This window comes from Girardinichthys multiradiatus, chromosome 21, assembly GCF_021462225.1.
Source record: "Girardinichthys multiradiatus isolate DD_20200921_A chromosome 21, DD_fGirMul_XY1, whole genome shotgun sequence".
NCBI lineage: Eukaryota > Metazoa > Chordata > Actinopteri > Cyprinodontiformes > Goodeidae > Girardinichthys > Girardinichthys multiradiatus.
The window spans coordinates 23,879,657-23,899,599 of record NC_061813.1 but is presented as its reverse complement, the minus strand read 5'-3'; the positions used below and the strand labels follow the sequence as shown (position 1 = coordinate 23,899,599).

At 40.8% G+C, this 19,943-nt stretch overlaps 1 protein-coding gene across 5 annotated transcripts in view; it reads left to right on the top strand.

Annotated features, from left to right (window-relative positions):
* The first annotated feature begins 3,170 nt into the window (after positions 1 to 3,170).
* The window catches only part of atp8a2 (ATPase phospholipid transporting 8A2), an 81,470-nt gene continuing 64,697 nt past the window's right edge, over positions 3,171 to 19,943 (top strand). The window contains exons 1-4 of one of the 5 annotated variants that reach the window (XM_047349731.1): positions 3,171 to 3,578; positions 7,345 to 7,452; positions 13,306 to 13,450; positions 18,794 to 18,893. In XM_047349731.1, the coding sequence (XP_047205687.1) occupies positions 3,536 to 3,578; positions 7,345 to 7,452; positions 13,306 to 13,450; positions 18,794 to 18,893 (396 nt within the window). In that variant the 5' untranslated portion in view covers positions 3,171 to 3,535. Of the gene's footprint in view, positions 3,579 to 7,344; positions 7,453 to 8,796; positions 8,931 to 13,272; positions 13,451 to 18,793; positions 18,894 to 19,943 lie in introns of those variants that run through there. The other 4 variants (XM_047349730.1, XM_047349733.1, XM_047349732.1 and 1 more) reach the window with 4 other exon arrangements.

Sequence of the window (19,943 nt, the reverse complement as noted above, 5' to 3'; positions counted from 1 at the left end):
TCAATGTGCTGACAACAAAATCACACAAAAATCATCAATGGAAATCAAATTTATTAACCAATGGAGGTCTGGATTTGGAGTCACACACAAAATTAAAGTGGAAAAACACACTACAGGCTGATCCAACGTTGATGTAATGTCCTTAAAACAAGTCAAAATGAGTCTCAGTATTGTGTGTGGCCTCCATGTGGCTGTATGACCTCCCTACAACACCTGGGCATGGTTCTGATGAGACGGTGGATGGTCTCCTGAGGGATCTCCTCCCAGACCTGGACTAAAACATCCGCTAACTCCTGGACAGTCTGTGGTGCAACGTAACGTTGGTGGATGGAGCGAGACATGATGTTCCAGATGTGCTCAATCGGATTCAGGTCTGGGGAACAGGCGGGCCAGTCCATAGCTTCAATGTCTTCATCTTGCAGGAACTGCTGACACACTCCAGGAACATGAGGTCTAGCATTGTCCTGCATTAGGAGGAACCCAGGGCCAACCGCACCAGGATATGTTCTCACAAGGAGTCTGAGGATCTCATCTCAGTACCTAATGGCAGTCAGGCTACCTCTGGTGAGCACATTTCTTTGGAGGGCTGCATTACTGACCCACTGCCAAACCGGTCATGCTGAAGGATGTTGCAGGCAGCAGATTGCTCTCCACGGTGTCTCCAAACTCTGTCACGTCTGTCACATGTGCTCAGTGTGAACCTGCTTTCATCTGTGAAGAGCACAGGGCACCAGTGGCTAAGTGTCCTGCACGGTGTTGGGCTGTGAGCACAACCGTTTGTGCAGACACATGCACATTTGTGGCCTGCTGGAGGTCTTTTTGCAGGGCTCTGGCAGTGCTCCTCCTGTTCCTCCTTCCACAAAGGTGGAGGTAGCGGTCCTGCTGCTGGGTTGTTGCCCTCCTACGGCCTCCTCCACGTCTCCTGGTGTACTGGCCTGTCTCCTGGTAGCGCCTCCAGGCTCTGGACACTACGCTGACAGACACAACAAACCGTCTTGCCACAGCTTGCATTGATGTGCCATCCTGGATGAGCTGCACTACCTGAGCCACTTGTGTGGGTTGTAGAGTCCATCTCATGCTACCACGAGTGTGAAAGCACCACCAACATTCAAAAGTGACCAAAACATCATTCAGAAAGCATAGGTACTGAGAAGTGGTCTGTGGTCTCCACCTGCAGAACCACTCCTTTATTGAGTGTCTTGATAATCACTAAAGATTTCCCCCTGTTGTCTATTTCATTTGTACAACAACATGTGAAATTGATTCTCAATCAGTGTTGCTTCCTAAGTAGACAGTTTGATTTCACAGAAGTGATTTACTTGGGAGTTATATTGTGTTGTTTAAGCGTTCCCTTTATTTTTTTGAGCAGTGTACATAAGCATTACCACCGTCTACATGTTAAAATCTGATTGTACAGAGTATGAGAAATATCACAGTAGAAAATAAAAATTAAGTCCTTGTAGATGGGATATGACATTTTTTAAAATAAACATTCTTAGTTGTAAGGTTGCTATAATGTCCATACTATTCAGTTTTCAGCCTTTAACTAGGCCATTGTATGACATGAATATGCTTTAATCTAAGTCATTACCTTGAAGCTCTAGCTGCATGATGAGGGTCATTGTCCTGCTGGAAGGAACCTCCACCCCAGGCTCAAGTGTGTTTTCAATTAAATTAGAAAATGCTTTATAATCTCAAAAGGAAATTAAATGTCAGAACTCAAAATATCCAAGTTTCTTCAAAGAGCCGTTGTAGATGGTGATGGCTATATTGCAGTCTGAGGATGCTCAGGGTTGTCAATTTCTGATTCATTTTATGAAACATCCTTTGCACAGTCATCTCCTGAGGCTCCAGAGCAGTCCCTAGAACAGAAGTGGATGGTCACATATTGGTAGGTTTGCTGCAATAGTACTCATTTTCAGATGATGGATTGAACACCTGTATGAGAAGTTCAAAGCTTGGGATGATTGTTCTGGCCTTAATCTTGCCTTAAACAACTCAACTTTACCCCTGACCTGTCTGCTGTGTTCCAGTCTTCATGATGCCATTTATTCATTAATGTTCTCTAATAAAATTTACATTTATACTAAATTACATACAGGATACCTCATTACAGTTTACATTGGCTTCAGAAGGTAATTGGGGGGACTATCTTTTATTTATAAAATAAATGCTTGCCACTCTTTAAGATTTTTATTTCATAAGACTTTCAAAATCATGAATTATTTCCCTTCTCGATTATATCCTACTTTTTGGTTGTCTGTCACATGAAACCCCAAATAAATACAATGAAGTTTGTGTTTGGAACAGGACTGATGGTGGAAATGCTTTTTGCAAGATGTCGTGTATCAAAACATCGGTGTGGAATTTGTTTAATATTTTGTAGTTAATAAAATAGGACAATGGTGTTTGGATGAGCAGAACCTGAAACAATTTTTTTATCAAGAACTGTTTTGCAGTTGTATTTTGAAGAAAAGAAATCCACATGAATAGAAGTAGGTGGTCAGGATGTAGACATCTTGGAGGGCTTAGTTACACAAACCTTTTTCTTTATTCAGAAACCACGGTTTGTTTTTACTGTTGAACTACAAAATTAAGGTAAAACAAAAATTACAATTATACTATGATTTATCTTTTCTTTTTGAGTATTACATAATGACTGCAGAATCCATTCAATTTTACATTTTCTTTGCCATTGTTGGAGACCTGACTAAGAGTGGCAACCAGAAAGAAGCTCAAGCAAACATGAGGAAAGCCTTCTGGAGACTCAACTGTCATTGAGCTGTTTTGCCACAATGGCAACAAAAATGTTAGGAGTTGGGTGAGACTTTTAAACCTAAGAACATTTTACAAATTCTCAAGGATGGTAGTGGCAGCATTATGCTGAGGACCTATTTAGCTGCAGGGTGTATGTAATAGTATTAATAATAATGCAGAACTGGCTAAATTTCTAAAACCACATGAAATCAATTACTAGATGGTTAAAACCTGGACACAACAGTAGGGCAACGATCCTGATTCTAGCGTCTTGTCATGCTGAAAAGTAGAGTCGATGCCAAGAAACCAACCAACTTAAACCATTTCTAATAAGAAAAGTGGCCACAGATCCAGGCAGAATTATCCCAGAAACACAAAGATGTCACACAATATTCACAATATATTCACTTGAGCCCAGTTCATCTGTATGTTTAATGATATTCCATTCTGGAAAGCAAAATTACATTTGGCACCTTCAACAGGAACCTGTTCAGTTTAGTGTTTTATTTTGAAAGAATCCACCGGATGTGTGGTAATCTTATTTCAATGTAATTTACGCTGTTTGGAGCTGTCCCTTCACCGTGTCCTCGGCGGTCCAGCAGTAGAGAAACGATGATTGGCGAGCAGCTCCAGCAGCAGGAGGATCAGCGGCAGGTGAGGTGGACTCAGCCCGGTCCCAGGGCGGCTCTCCCCGGCTCTGTTGGTGGGCCGTGAGCATGTTACCGCTCCGGCCTCCTCCTCGTCCCTGCCACACCGACTGTCATTCCCCTCTAACAAGATGTATTTCAACCGGAGAGGCAAGAAGATCCACAGTGAGGGAGGTGAGATAAATAACCTAATTCGGATATTTTAATGGTTGACCAATCAGGGTTCACCCCGCCGCCAGAAAGTGCGACCTGTCCTGTCTGACTGGGGGGGGGGGGGGGGGGTGTATGTGCCTGGCATAATAACTCCGGACTGCGGCATGCATATGGGGTGACTTGCAGAGTTGCAGCATCTTAAAACCGCTTAATTCATTTTTAGGCTCCGGGTGGGAATTCAAGGGCAATTAGGCTGCAGATGACGGATTTATTGTTTAACCCTGATATTTTCTCATCAGGGAATCCGTGATGATGCAAAACCTTGGGATAAAAATAACTCGAGTGCAACCTCGTACCTGCATCACCTGATCCATGACATAATGCATAAATACGTCGGATTATTGCATCTCACCCACTTGGTTGTAAGAGTCGACTCGCGTGTTTTTTAATTTATATATATATATATATTTTTTTTTTTCTTGTTTTATAGCGGCTCATAGTAAAATATCAGTACATTTTCTGGGCCAGACGTCTTGGCCAAGCACCTGACCACGTGACCGTCCAAAGAGCGCACCTAACTGTCCCGTCAGGCCATCTACAGGTGCATCTCAGTTGATTAGAAACTAATCGAAGAGTTAATGTATTCAAAAAGTGAAACTCATATGCAGATTGATCACACAAAGTTAACCAAAACCCTAAAATTCAATTTATCTGAAAATGACAATGTTACATCGGGCCAATAAACAAACGATTTGTGATACAAAAATGTTTGGGAATCATTGAGAAGACCGAAGACTAGACAGTTGTCCAGCCGACAGTCGCTGACACCCTCCACATGGAAGGCATAAGTCACGAAAGGTCATTGCTAAAAAGGTTGGTTGTTCACAGAGTGCTGTAACCAACCATATCTTTGAAAGTTTAGTGGAAGGAAAACGTGTGTTAGAAGAACTTACATAAGCAACAGGGATAACTGCAGCTTTGAGAGGATTGTGAAGTAAAGCCCATTCACGAGTTTGGGGAAGATTTACAAGGTGTGGTCTGCAGCTGCATTCAGAGCTTTAGGAGCCACCACACACAGACGTATTCAGGACATGGGCTACAACAGTGGCATTTCCTGTTAAGCCACTCCTGAAACAGAGATGTCAGAAACGTCCTACTTGGGCTAAGGAGAAAAAGGCACGGACTGTTGATCAGTGGTCCGATGCTCGTTTTTCAGATAACAGTATTTTTTCAATGAGAAATCTAATTTTATTACCTCTATGCCATAATAATCAAAATCTACTAAAATAAATGCTTGAAATATACCAGTGTGTGGGAGTTTCGTTTATTGAATTGAATTACTGAAGTAGATGAACTTTTCAATGATATTCTAATTTATTTCATGGGGCCCTTAAAAGAGTTTGATTGGTGGGCGTTCCAAGCATCCGCATCAGTTACCAAAGCTCAACTTGTGTCTTCCTTATATCATCCATAGTGCTGGGCGATTGTGGGTCTTGAGGAGCAGTTGTGGGTTTGACTCCAGCTTCCTTCACTGAACCTTTAGTTGCCTCAAGATCTGTGTATGAATGTGTGAATGTTGTGTGACCTGGTGAATGTGGCTCTGTGTAAAACAGCTTTAAGTGGTCGGTATGACAAAAAAAAAAACTATACAAACTATACAAGTTAACTGTTGCCTAAATCATATTTACATTGCTTTTCTAGAGCCGGCCTAAGGTATAAGCAATCTAAGCTACTGGTTGGAGTCCCCCACACCCTCAGCATGGCCCCAAAGAAAGCTTCATTTGATGCTTCTACACTGAGAATGAGAATAAATTATATTTAAAAAGACAGTTTTAAAGTGGTTATGTTAACATGGTCACAATTTAATGCTACCGGTTTGATCTTTTCTGTCACTTCTATGTGAGCCAAGGTGGCTGACAAAAACATACCAATTTTCTGTAGCTGTTTTTATGCTGAACCAAATGCTTAGTTCACCACAAACACATCTGTTGGGTCCTAAAAAAAACCCACACAGGTTAATTTACATGAATATACTTCATGTCTACAGTCTTTTGTTTAAATTAGTGTATCATCTTTTTCCTTGAGTAAAAGCTAGGGAGAAGCACTCATGTGATGCTGCAGTAGATGATTTCATGTGTGGCAAACAGGGGGTCTTTGTTTTTGTGTGTGTCTGCATTGTTCCTAAAGCTTCCAGAAATTTCCAGGATTTTTTCAATCTTAAATGGTTATTTTTTATGGACATGTAATCGCACTGTGGCCCATTTGAATCAGACTAATGTAAAACCTGACTTTTCATTAATAAAAATGTAAAAGTTGACTTTTGAAAAAGAAGCTTGCTCGTAATGCATTACTTTATTTAAAAATCAAAGTAATAGCCCTAACACAGGACTGATGCTTTTACTCTTTAATCTAAGGATTAAGTAGTAGTGGATAATTTGGAAGTGCAATGCAAAGCACTTCATAATATAAAGTGTGGTGTATACATGCATTCAGTCACCCTGAATTCCTGCTAGAAGTCTTACAGATTTAAACTGGATTTAGGTCTAACACATAAATGTACTTTAATCCTGCTCTATTACGGTTCTGGCTGTGTGTTTAAGGTCATTGTCCTGCCAAAGGATGAATCTCTACTCCAGTGTCAAGTCTGTTGCTGCCTCTTTCAGGATTGACCCATTGTAGCTGACCTGGTGAAGAAAAGCATTCTGCACATTATAATGCTACCACTGCCATGTTTCACAGTGGGGAAGGTGTTTTCAGGCAGAGTTAGCTTTCCAACATATAAAGTGTTTTGCCTGAAGACCAAAGTGTTCAATTTTGGTCCCATCTGACCAGAGACCTTCCTGAACGTAATTGATGTCAGTGGGTTTTATTTAGGGATATCAGAGTAAAAGGTTCTGAAGGCCACATGTTGTAGATTTCTATTTGTAAAAATAGCTAAAAACCATGTATTGTTTTCCTTTGTCTTCAGTATTTTGCACTATTAATCTATCACATAAAACGCCAATTAAACAAATTGAAAATAACATTTTAGGACATTAATGCGACCTGTGAAAAGGTTCAAAATGTATTTACAAGGCGCTCCAGCACAGTATATACCGTACTGTCCTTATTTTAATCTCTTGGAGCCTGAACTCTTGGTACTTTGCTCCAATTAGCAAGCTGCTACAGGTGATGACACCCACTTCTGCCAGTCTGTTACATTTACTCATACTATTCCCAAACAGATATAAATATGCATTCCTTTTAAAGTTTATACCATCTTTAAGACAGGTCCTATCAAGCATATAACAAAATACACTTCACAAAGTTGTTTCTGCTTGATGAATTTGAGTGAATGTACTCATGTAGGCTTTACAGAATCCAGCCCAAGTGATTTGTTTTTAACACAAAGGGCACCATCTTGTACCACTGCTAGCGTGTCTAATTTATGTGAGTCGTGCAGATCAGCCAACTGTCAACAGTGCATCTGTTTTGGGAAGATAATGACTGGTCGTCATGGCTGCCTAGAAACTGAAGATCCCATTTGGGAGATATAGGTGGAAACTAACGTCTATGCAGAAACAAGGTATTTCCTTGAAGAAGCCACAAGGGGGCACTCGTGCACAAGCTAGAAGAGCTTTCTGTGAGCAGCTCTCTGCTGGACACCTTCCACTTGCAGACATGAAATTTGCAGGTCACTGTAAATTGAAAGTTCAGACGCTGTTTTCTGAAGCGCAGTACGTGTATAATGACTTGTTGTCCTGTGTGTGTTGTTTTCTTCTGCTGCGGCCTCTTATGGCGCCCACAGAGCAGTTAGTGTTGACCACCATTAGACAGGAGGCTTCTGAACCCCAAGACCCAGGCCAGGGCGCCAGCGCTACCATGCGTGCTCGCCTCGCAGACAGGTTTGACAAAAGTGAGTTTGCTGAAACCAGGCTGGATGATGAGAAACCTAAGTTGCATGTGCGGCTAGGGACAGTTTTTTCTCCAACCCCCGGCCCTAAAGAGCTACAAATTAAAGTCTTTTGTTTTAAACTTTGTTTTGATCTGCTGCTGAAAAGTTAAGCAACATTGCTGTGGGTCCTTAATTACTGTAGCTCCTTGGGGCCTGGAGTGATGAAGTGGTGAATGCTGTACAGGACTTTACCTTTTCACTGCATGTGCTTATAGCCAGTAGAAGCACTTACAACATTACTGGTGAAAATGGATAACTGGAGGCAAATTTTCAATATTAGCACATGCATGCTGTGCACCTCAGCACATGCATGTAAATATGACCACGGCATGCATGAACAGAAGTACATGGACAGTGCTACCTGCATGTATGGCAGTGAGCCAGATGCAGAGAAGCACAAGGGAATAGATGCATGTTAGGTTCTTTTACATGCTGTGGCGTTAAAACCTGCACTCACCCATCTGTGTGAAAACGTATCTGTGCAGTGGAAGTGGGCGTCTGTGAAGGTATGTATGTACGCACACAGTGTCGCAAAAGTACCCATGCCCCCTGGCACTTTTCCACATCTGGTCATTTTACAACCATCCAATCAGAGAAGCAGCCAAAAGGCACCCAACTCTGGAGGAGCTGCAGAGTTCTAAAGTTAAGTTGGGAGAATCTGTTTACAGGCTAATAATTAGTTTTGCAGTATCAATAAGACAAATGACTGTTTGGAATGTATAAACTGTATTTTTGCATGCCAAACAGATGCCACACCTGGCACCGGTAATAGGGCTCAAGATGCTAAAGGTCACAGAGAGTGTTAGAGGCTCAGGTGAGAAAGAGAGGAGGAAGGAAAATGTGGCTTTATTGCAACTGACAAGTTATTGCAATAAGTACCAATTATTTTATGTTGTGCAGGCATAATGCTAGATGAGGAGGAAAACGAACAGTGCACATTATCCCGAATGCACCCTCATTGTGGTAAAACATGAGGTCCAAATGCACGCCATACTTGTCAAAAAACCATATATTCTTCAGAAGACCATTAAGTGCTACCTTGCGTTGGTCTATCACATCAAATGGCAATTAAATACTCTGAAGCTTGTGGTTGTAACTTGACAAAATGAAAATAAGGTCAAGGGGTATGAATACTTTTGCGAGGCACTGTAATTGCATGTGTTGAATACGTTAGTTAGAGTTTATGTTACCGGTGCGTAGGATTACCAGGTTATGGATTAACAGCAGGTGAAGTTGCAGAGCAGACACAGAAGGGATTATCATGCTCACTCGCTTCATCCCTAAGAGGCTTTCTTCCTTTTGCTTCCTACTTGAGTACGGTGGCAAATGGACCCACGGGGGCTGATAGCAACCATGTTAGCAAGGAGCTGGAAATAGGACTCAGGGCACCGGGGCCGCAATGGGATGTAAGGGTCGCCCAGGCAGGCGGAGCTCTGTAGGTAATGTGTTCCTGTGCTGAACTTTACAGAGACATATTTTTGCCATTTTGAATATAAATAGGGGAATCGTGATTGGTTTAATACATGAGAATAATATATTGTGCCAGGCAGTCATATTAGAAGATTAAGGAGCAAATAGTGAGAAATTTTGAGATGAAACATTTCTAATGTTTTTGAAGATGATCAAGCTGAAATAAATGTGATATGTCGATTATGTAATGATTGTGACAAGCCTAGATGACAATTTGTCTTCAGCGTTTAGCCTGAGTAGACTTCATTGAGGCTTGCCACTGTCGTCGGATTAAAAACAGCCCTGCTGTAAGCAGACACTAACTCCCCCAAAACGTTTTCCTGCTAAATTTGCCAGCCATACTGCAAAAGACATATGCACGGCCTGATTAGGAATGCCGATCCACGTGGAAGCTGATTCACTTTGAACATTTTTTTTTAGATCATAAAAACACCCAGAATCCTTTTCTAAGTGTGGCATGTGGGGTGGCAGAGCCTCAACATCCTGGGATGGTAGCCGTCGTTATGATAAGCAGCTAACACCTTTCGGCTCATTTCTTCTCTGGGCTGCATCGCTGGATTAACTGTTCAAGTGTCTGTGAAGTGACTTTTTTTGCCATTTAAAATACAGCCCAGATGGGAGACCGTTTGGTTGTGGCTGTTGTGATTGCACAAGCGCAGCAGCAACAAGGTAGTGCACTGGCTTGAATATGCTCTGCCATAATGGAAACGTTAGATGAATTATGCAGCTTCCAGCCATGTATTATTCAGCAACCCAGGCTGCTTTTTAACAGAAAAGTTTTGGCACCAGCCCAGATCAAAGTACAAGAGGGACCTCTATAATTTGTAAAAATGTGGAGCCTTTTTGCAATGCTTGAACTAATTGTCTGTATTTCTGAGTTATATTGCCCTCTTTTCTCCTTAGGAATGACATTATTTCAAGTGCAACCTGTGTTAAACAGACATTTTAAAGGGTTTAAGTTTGTGTTAAAATCTCAGCATCTATTCATTGTATTACCATGCGGGTTTCTTTTTCAAGAAACTTTAGTTTAAAACTGGGGAACTGAATTGGTAACTGGCAGGATCTTGCTCGCAGGGTATGAGATCAGAGTGTTGAGTGGGGATCAGTCTAGTTCTTCCTGCTTGGGTGCTGGTTATCAGACCTGAGGTACCTAATTTGGCTGCCTTGGGCACTTTGTGTGTAATTGACCTGGGCTGTGCTTTGTTGGGGTTTGCTGCTGACTCATCGGCGGGGCATCAGTGCAGAGTTACGGAGGCATCTGCAGCCTCCGTTCCGTCCGAGATCTAAAGACGCTGGAGCATCGATCTCCACAGAAATGAATTATAGCTGATCTAGAGGGGGGGGGGGATGCAGAGAGAGCCGTTATTGATCTTTTCTAGAAAGGTGGAGTCTGTCACGGTTACAAAATGAAGGATAGTGTATTTACATTTTCCAAAAGATTCTTGAAAGATAATGCTGTAGCTTGATCACATCAGTACAATGTCCTTTTGTATACCTTTCACCTTGTGTTTACTGTAATCATTTCAGTTGGCTGCTATCTTGGCTGTCCCAAGCTGTGATATTCTTGACTCACATCTCAGTTTCTATATCTCTCATCAGGTAAAATGCTGTGCAGAGATATAGAAAAAGGCAGATAGGCTGTTAATTATCAGTTTGCTTATATACACTTTGACCTTTGAGCTTGTCCCTGACTTTCTGTTGGCACACCTGTTAAAGATGTGTAAAAAGACCCAAAACAAACTGGTTTTAGTGCGGCAATATAATCTCACACTGAAAAATTATAGACAGATTTGAAGTTTAATTTAGGTACATTTATTCAGTGTTGTTTAACGGCACTGCCACAATTATTATATCTAAAGCATTTCTGTAAGTTCTACTTTTGAAAGGTGATCGAAATGCATTATAAATTTTACTTAGTAATCTATTCCTGTTTTCCTGGGGTATTTATTGGTGGCATAATACATGGTGAGGAGGATGGAAAAGGAGGTAAAAAAATATCCAAAGCTCACTGAACTTTAGCAAAAAGAGGGACTCACCAAGTCTTTTAAAAAGATTTTCTGGCAGTAAATGCTGAGGGCACTGTAAGTATTTGAGATCTTAAAATGTCAAGCAGATATCTTTGGTTAATGTACAAAGTGGAGAATGTTTAATTATCAGCTAATCTATTATTAATGTGTTATTCTGAATAAACAAATGTTCAGTTCAAATATTTGTTTGGATTGAAAAGTGGATGTACGAAATACCAACAGGATACTGCCTTGCAACTGTGTTCGTACCTCTTGAACCTTTTCACTTTTTGTCATGTTTTAAATGCAAACTTAAATTTATTTTATCGGGATTTAAAGTATAATATTAAAATGGTATAAATGTGGTGTGCATTTGTATTCAGATTGGATTGTAGAGTCTGGAAACATGAACTTTCATGTTCTGCTTCAGATTACCATGTAGATTTATCCTGGGACTTTGTTTAGGCCGTTCTAACACACAAATATGGTTTGATCTAAGCCTTTGCATTGTAGCTCTGGCTGTATGTTTCCGGTTTTAGTCCTAGTGGAAGGTGAACCTCTGCTCCAGTTGCAGTTTTTCTCTCTAGGACTGCCCTGCATTTAGATCCACAAATTTGTCCTGTCCCTGCGAAAGAAAAACATTGCCAAAGCATGATGCTACCACCACCATGTTTTACAGTAGGAATGGAGTGTTCAAGGATATTTGTAGTGTTGGTTTTCTACCAAACTTAGAACAAGACCTCCCATTGCTTTTTTTTCCCTCCATACTGGCCAGCTTTGTGAAGTCAACTCCTACCTTCGTCTTCATGCAGTGCTTTGTGTTGCTCACAAATCACATAAAATCCCAATAAAACACCTTAAGGTTTGTGGTTGATGTGTGACAAAATATTAAAAAGTTCAAGATGTATGAATACTTTTGCAAGGCGTGGTATTATCACAAAGTCAATTGATGAATCCCTTCACTTTACTTCTGTTTACTTTTTACAATTTTTTCATGCCCAGAATATCCTGCTTGAGTGAAATCTAAGGATGTTAATCCAATTTTGGTTATCGATGATGGAGCAGACTAATGCATCTACTGTTGCCTCTGTTGTTGCATTGCAGCGGTGCAGAAATGGCACTTTAGGACTCTGGAAATTCAATAAGCGTAACCCTGCCAGAGCTTATTCTTTTTTGAATAATTCATGCAATTAGTCTGTTGATGGTTTTACTCACAGAGTTTCCTTTAGACATGATCCCATAACAAATAACTGGAGAAACGGAGCCCATGTTTATAAATGGGCTCTGTTTTAAAGGTGGCAATAATTTGATGAATGCAGTGCTGGGGGAAGTTGCAGGGGCATCAGAGAAAAGAGAAAGCGACATGAAGTGATCTCTGATGGATGTTTCCTGACTGCCGGATGTCATTTGACCCCATCTGTGCCCGACCACAGAACCTTGAGGCGATGTGAGGCTTCTGGCCCTTTAAAAGCTGAGCCCCGCAGCTCTGAAGGAGCTCCATATGGCTTCCCCGCTTCGTTCGTCTGAGCAGCCTGGCAATCGTGTTGGAGGGAGGAGCCCGCCTGAAGCGCTCCAGATAAAGCACATATAGCGTCTCAGCTTGGATGTGCACATTTCCTTATACCTCACCGGCAACTTCAGATTTAGCCGAGCCGAAAGAGGAGCGCGGAGAGGCGTGTAGCGCTGCTGCAGCCGCCGTCGCCCATGCGTGCTCGCCGTTGTTCCTGCAACTGAGTAATCTGTGGCTTCTGGAGCTGTTTGCTATTCCCGGCGCTCCCACAATGTCTCTGCACTTGCTCCGGTGTTTTATTGGGATAATCCCACGAAGCTGAGGCGTATGCGGGTGTAAATGAGCGGCGATCACGACCCTCGGAGATGATAAAGCCAGGCGGGCGAGGAGAGGTAGAAGGAGCGGATTGCATCCTCCTCTTCCTCCTCTGTCACTTTTCTGGATATTCTCTGTGTAAATGTGAGTTCAGTGTCCCTGTGAGCACCTGATAAAAAACAGACAACCCCGCTGTGTTTGTTCGCCTTTGTGCATCACTCAGCATATCCATTATTACACGCGGGGATCCCGTGGGCGTCGCGAAACGCGCGCGTGTGCGCATGAAAGACAATTACAGAGAGAGTGGAAACGTCACCGAATCGACCCGAACCGCTTCAGCAGAGATCAGCATACAGCAGCCCTTCCCTGGTTGTAATTGGTCGCTGTTGAACTGTTAAAAACCACGTCCCCACGTCTATGTGTGTGTGTGTGTTTCTCCCACCCCTCTCCTGTCTCTGTCTCCCGCTCGGACTCACTCAGCCTCACCTCTCTCCCATCAATCCAACGGCGCAGGACCCTCTGGCTCGTCCGCCGGGTATCGCAAGGCGGATGACGAGATGTCCGGGACCACTTCCCAGGCGGATCCCGTAGACGCCACGGCGCGGACGGTGATCCTCAACCGGCCCCAAAACACCAAGTTCTGCGACAACCACGTGAGGTAGGGTTCAAACTTCTGCTCTAATGCTTGGTTTCTGCTTTAACGTGTTATTTCAGTTAGGAAGTTGTTTAAGGACATAAATAATCATGCTTGGTGAATAAAAGACGCAGAACTGCATATAAATACACCAAAAAAATCATTGAATCAGGTTTAAAACAGCTTTTACAGATTTGACTAGGATTGAAATATGCAAGTTTGCTAAAAGACACTTAATTGAATTGCTTAATTAAATTGGAAAGTTATGAGATGGACAAGGAAAAAAAAAAAGCAAAACAATTTTTAGTAATAAAAATCTGAAAAGTGAGGCATGTATTTGTATGTAGCCCAACTGGGCCAATAGTCCTTAGAACCACTTTTTGCCACAGTTAAAGCTGCAAGTTTTGCACCTCTAGGGACCGAAATTTCTTCCTCGCTTAATGGCTCAAGCTCAGTCAGATCGTAAGAAGAGCATTTGTGAACATAATTTTTCAATTGTTGCCACCAATTCCTTTTGGATAGAAGTCTGGACTTTGACTAGGCCATTCTAACAAATGTGATATGTTTTGATCTAAATATATATATCTCTGGCTGTAAGTTTGGTGTCATTGTCCTGGATAAAGTGAACCCCTTCCCTAGTCTCTTGCTAGTCTTTTGCAGCCTTTTAACTGGTTTTCCTCCAGGATTTTCTTGTAGTTGGCATTATTTTTCCCATTAAGACCAGCTTTCCTGTTCAGGAAAAGCATTCCTATTGCATTATCCTGCGACCACCCTGTTTCCCTTTGGGGATGCTATGTTCAGGGTGTCGTACCAATTAAAATGTACTTGGATGACAGGGGTGCAACATGACTCAGTGGTCAAGCAGGTGCACCATATATAGGGGTTATAGTCCTGGATGCAGCTTTCCCGGGTTCAATTCCTGGGCAATTGCTTCTTGTCTTCCACTTCTTTCTCTGCCATTCTTCATATCAAGCTACTAATGGTTAAAGGGCACTAGACCCACACGATCCTAAAACATGTCCTTGCTCAACTAAATTGGTTAAATTCTTACAAATTACAGAAGGAAACCCTCAAAGGTGAATTTGTTTTATTAAAGCGACAGGAAGAAAACGATGTATATCCAAACCAGGATTTCAAAAAAATATTAACAAATAAAAAGCACACTTAAAAAACCCCAGAAATATATTATTTCCACAAAGTAAATATCCAGGGCACTAATGTCTAATGTGACCGTAGATGGAAATAATTGTAGTAAGCAACTTCGATCTGCACACATAGTATTTCAAGGTGAATTGTTGGCTTTAGTAAATAGTATGCGGATGAGCAACATTTCACAGGTTCAAACGTGGATTCAGAAGCATTTTCATCTAAATGGACGGACTTTTTCCCTGAGGAATGCAACACAGATCAGACAGTGGTCAAGTACCAGCTGCAAGGGGTTCAACCTTGTGTTTGAGCCAGAAAATAACAACCCACAAACCATGATAAATTCTAACATGGAGGCTGAAGCAAACATTGATGAAGGCAATCATCCCCTTCAGAACCTAAATTTGTGTGAATCTATTTATATTCCTTTGTAAAGTTTTTATGATTGATTGAGAAAAAACAGAAATGGTTGCATGTTGCGCTCACTAACCATACATGGGAGTCTTCTGTTTAATCAACTACCTCCTCTTCTAACATCTCAGGGTCACAAACACCGCAGTTGGCTAAATTTTATCCAGTTATATTGTGATTTACAACCTAAAGGCGAAACAAATTTAACGAGAAGGCAATAGAGAACAGAGAAGGCAAAACTTTATAAATTACAGGTTTATTGTTGTTCATCTGTAACAACTCCCTCTGGGTTTAAGAAGCCCAGCTTGCTTGCGAGTTCGAGCTTAGCAGTAGTGCTTTTGCGAAACTCGCCACAGATGCAAACAAACCCAATTTCTTGCTTCAACACAGACACTTCTAACATCTCTTAGCTTCTACCAACTTAAGGTTTTCAATCATAAAACGACCTATATAAATATATTGGCGCTACCGCAGCAGCTAATGAGAAACGAGAATAGCTAGCTAACTAGCTAACTAAGTAGTTTGGGCAACCGTAGCAGTTAATTTCTCATCAAAATGTTAGGTAGGGTTTGTTATCAAAATAGGGTTCGTAATGTTGTTAGAATTGATACATTATTGAATGGTTTAAATGCAAAAAATTTTAATGGCTAATATTTAATCCGCTCCAAAATTCATTTTTATAGGTTGTTTTCTTATTCTTTGACAAAGTTGACCAAATTTTATACCTTTTTAAATTTTTGACTTGCATTTTTTGGTGCCTGGCCCTGCTAAAAGATGGCTCAACAGAGCTTATGTTTGCTCAAGAGGTTTTAAATCCACACTGAGTGGGGTTGAAGGACGGTCTCTGACAGCCACTGTGTTTCACCTGTATGTCCAGTAGACTTTAGACCTTGGAAATATGGTTGTTTTTCCTCTTAGAACATTTTCCTCTCATTTAAATAATGATCTCTGACTGGATTTCTAAAAATTGCCACAAATTTAACAGGGGAAAATTTCTCTCCCTGTTGATGTTTATTTACAGTCCGAAAAGGGTGAGGATAACGTGTCTCAGCGGTGGAAAAAGAGCTTGGCTTAACAACATGCCATGACACAGTGTTGCCCTGTCAATATGCCTGCATTAATATTTAATGCTACAAGTGAAATTAAACCCTAATTACAAATTTCACATAAATGTACCCAAAGTGCCTCAGGCGGGCCTGTTGGAAACTGCAAGGAATTATTTTGCAATGACTGATGTCGCTGATAATAAAACCTTTCTCCTGTGCTTCAATCTCAAAGGCTTAGGTGTGATTTGTTTGGACATGACCTGTTTGTTGGGGAAATATTCCATTTGTCTTATTGTCATTTCTCCAGTGTCCTTTGCCTGTAGTTCATTTTTTGTATGTTTAAAATCTGCTTTGTGCTGTTGGGAGAAATATTCTCTTTTTCTGTGACTGAATGGGTTATCTTCTGTTTGTACTCAGAGCTTTTAGTATGATTGTTTCTGCAAGATTCAATTTCACTTATAAAAAGAGGCAATTGAAGCTCCACAAATGAGATTAAGGTGGATGCCGGTGGGCTCATCTGATTGGATCCCGTTGGGCGGTCTACCTCTCCTTCATGCAGATTGAACGGATGGGGAGCACTCTCAATACAGAGGCAAAAAGACTGATGTCTTTGTGTTCCTGTAACTCTTTAGTTTGTGTTTTAAAAATTCAGCAACATTATTGATTTTCTTCCTGAGGTTGAAGCCTTACAGCTTTTATCTGTTTACCGTCCTTCTCTCCATTTCCCAGACCTGACTCTTCAATATACAACATGAACCTTTTTAAAAGTAAAGAAGTGCTGTGAAAAAGTATTTCCCCCCTTTTTTGTCACACTTGATCTTCAAACTATTTTAATTGTTCATAGATAACTTTATTAAATAAAAATAACCAGTTTTTAATTTTGGTTTCATTTATTAAGAGAAAAAAAGCTATCCAAGCAACCAACCTGGTCCTACAACTTGCCTTGATTACAGCAAGTATCCAGGACCTGAAGCAGCAAATCTTTCCCACACCGTCACTCTACCACAGTGCCTGACTGTAGATATGATGCACACTTTACAAAAATTTCCACTTTTGTCTCGTAAGTCCATTAATTAGTTTTCAAAAGGTCTTGGAGAGGGGTTTTTTGGCAAATGTTTGGCATGTCTTTGTGTTGTTTTTGCTCAGCAATGGTTTTTGATCTCTACCATGGATGCCATTTTGGTCCTGTAATTATCTGTTTCAGTTGAGGCCTGCGGAGCTTTAAATGTCATTGGGGGTTCTTGTGTGACCTCCTGGATGAGTCGTTGCACTCTTGGAGTAAGTTTGGTAGGTCAACCAATCCTGGATCAGTTAACCACTGTTCCAGGTTTTCTTTATTGGTGGATTGTTGTGGTTTTCTGGGGTCACAGAGCATTCGAAATGGTTTGCTAACCTTTACCAGACTAGTGTAAATGACTTTGTTTCCCATCTGTTTTTGAATTTCTTAGTTTGGGGCAGGATGACTTTTTGACATCTTATTCTGCCGTGTTTTTACACGGGTTTGGTTGAAGTGAAGTCTGACATCAGTCAGGTTAATTCATAAGGTGGGAAATCTCTTCTCCACACAATGCCAGATTAGTTTGGATAGCTTTTTTTATCTTGATGAAGTAAATTTTTTAAAAACTCCTCTTGTATTTACCCATGCTATCTTTGTCCGATATTAAAATTTGGTTAATCATCTAAAACATGTTTAAAAAAACATTTGTAAGGGGGGGGCAAATACTTTTTCCCTGCACTGTACTTAGAACGCTGTTTTCTATAATAACACTCCAAAGCTGCACAGCTACAGGACAGCATCACCCCTGCTGCCAACAGCTGCGCTCACCTCCAGCAGTCTGGACATATATACGACAAAAACTAACATCCAGATTTTTATTTTTATTTTCTGACAATGTGGGAATGTGCTAGTTTCTGTTGCTGGAGTCCGGTGTCGCTTGTCTTTGATTAGATTGAGACGTGTTGTAACACCACCTCGGAGGTATCCATAGCGTCCGGGTCAGGATCCTGCGTGTCCGTGTGGCCGAATGACAGATGTTGCTTCCGTGTTTTTGTTCCGTGTAATGTCCTGCTCCTCGTATTTTGTGTCTGTGTGAGGATCGCAGATATGGGATGGAGGGGGCGCAGCAAAACAGGTTAAGGGTTCATCTCCTTGGAGATCCTGAGTTGCGCTGTGCCATTTAATGCATGCACACTCGCTGTACTCACGCTGGACAACATGCACGATCCATTAAATGAAGTTCATTCCAGAAGCTTTTACTCCTCACTTAGGGCAAAACACAACAAAACAGGTCTTAACTTGAAGGTTGACTTTATTTTTAGCTTCTGTAAAAGCACTTACTGTAGCTAATGGCTATATCAAGGCTAATCGATACAGCTGTCTGATCAATACAGCTGACTGGCGGAAAGACTGGTGTGGGCAAGGTTTCTTGCTTCTATTATCTGGGATTCTTGGTCTTAATTTAGTGTGTTGGACTAAATATCTAGATCTATTTATAAGTGGGATGTGTGTGCTGCTGTATTGGGTTTTTCTCCCTACCTGAGCACAATTAGGTGTTTTAATCCAAATGAAGTTTGGCTTTATTTATCCTCCAAAGAAAGTGATGCCCCTGAGAATTTGAGGTTAAGAGATCATTAGTCATTTGAGATCATTATTAAAATGTATCAATCCATTCCTTTATTTGCTAATCCATTAGTTGCATTTTTTTACTGTTTATCTGAACACGAGCTGAATAAATTCCCTTCTGTTTCTGTTTTCTTCATACAGTACCACCAAATATGGGATTTTGACCTTTCTGCCCCGGTTCCTCTATGAGCAGATCAGACGGGCGGCCAACGCCTTCTTCCTGTTCATCGCACTTATGCAGGTAAACCCTGAAGCTGGTGTCAGTTTGGTTCTGCGTTTTAGTCTTTACATTATACTCGAAATGGACCAATAAGAGATTTTGTAGACAATTTCCTTCACCGATTTTTGTCAACCCTGACCTGCATAGCCCTCTTTAAAAACAACCAAACAATTTTTTTTCTATTTTGTGGATACATTTGCAATTAACTTTCTATTAAAACAAAATACTTATAGTAAAATAAGATGAATCATTTCTTAAAAATACCTGAAAGTTACAGAGCTGCTTCTCTCTGAATTACCTAAAATGTGTAAAAACTAAAATCCTCCAGGTTATGGGTAAAAGGTACCCAAATAAAAATAAATACAGGATGTTTCACTGTTTTTTGTTGTTTTTTTAAAGTAATGAAGTGCAACATATCACATTATTGTCATTTTTTTATATTTTAAAATAAATAGTTTTGTCCAACCTCCTATTTGAGAGGCAAAAGATCAGATATTTTCTTTTGTGTTCGATTAAGTCTTTTTTTTTTTTTTTATTGTAGCTAAACAGTCGCCTTAAGAAGCCAGTGTTACACATCCCCACAGTTAAATTATTTCAAACAAAATAGACAAAATGATTGCCAATTTCACTCTTTTAAAGGGTCGGTTTGGGTTTTTTGAAGTGAGGTCCTGGGAAGTTATTAAGAGATTCGGAATACTTCCCTGCAGTGAAAATAGGTCTTAACAATGAGCTGAAATCGGCATAAAAAATTAATCCTGAAAGCGGAGGAAGCTAACAGCTAGTTAGATATACATCGACCGTTTTTAGCTGCAGCTTAAAACTGAAAAGGTTTATTAGTGGGACACAACGTGATGTTGGCAAATATTAACAGTCTACTATTTCACAATAAAAAGTCATCTGTGACGTTTTCAAAATGACTGCCAACATTTTCAAATCCAACATCTTCCACATCCGATAGAAATGGACTCATCAAAACAGTAAAATACATTTAGTTTCCTGTTGACGACTGAATGAAAAGCAAACCTGCCTCCGTAGAAAGTACCAGTCGAAAATGTAGTCGTCTGAGTCCAG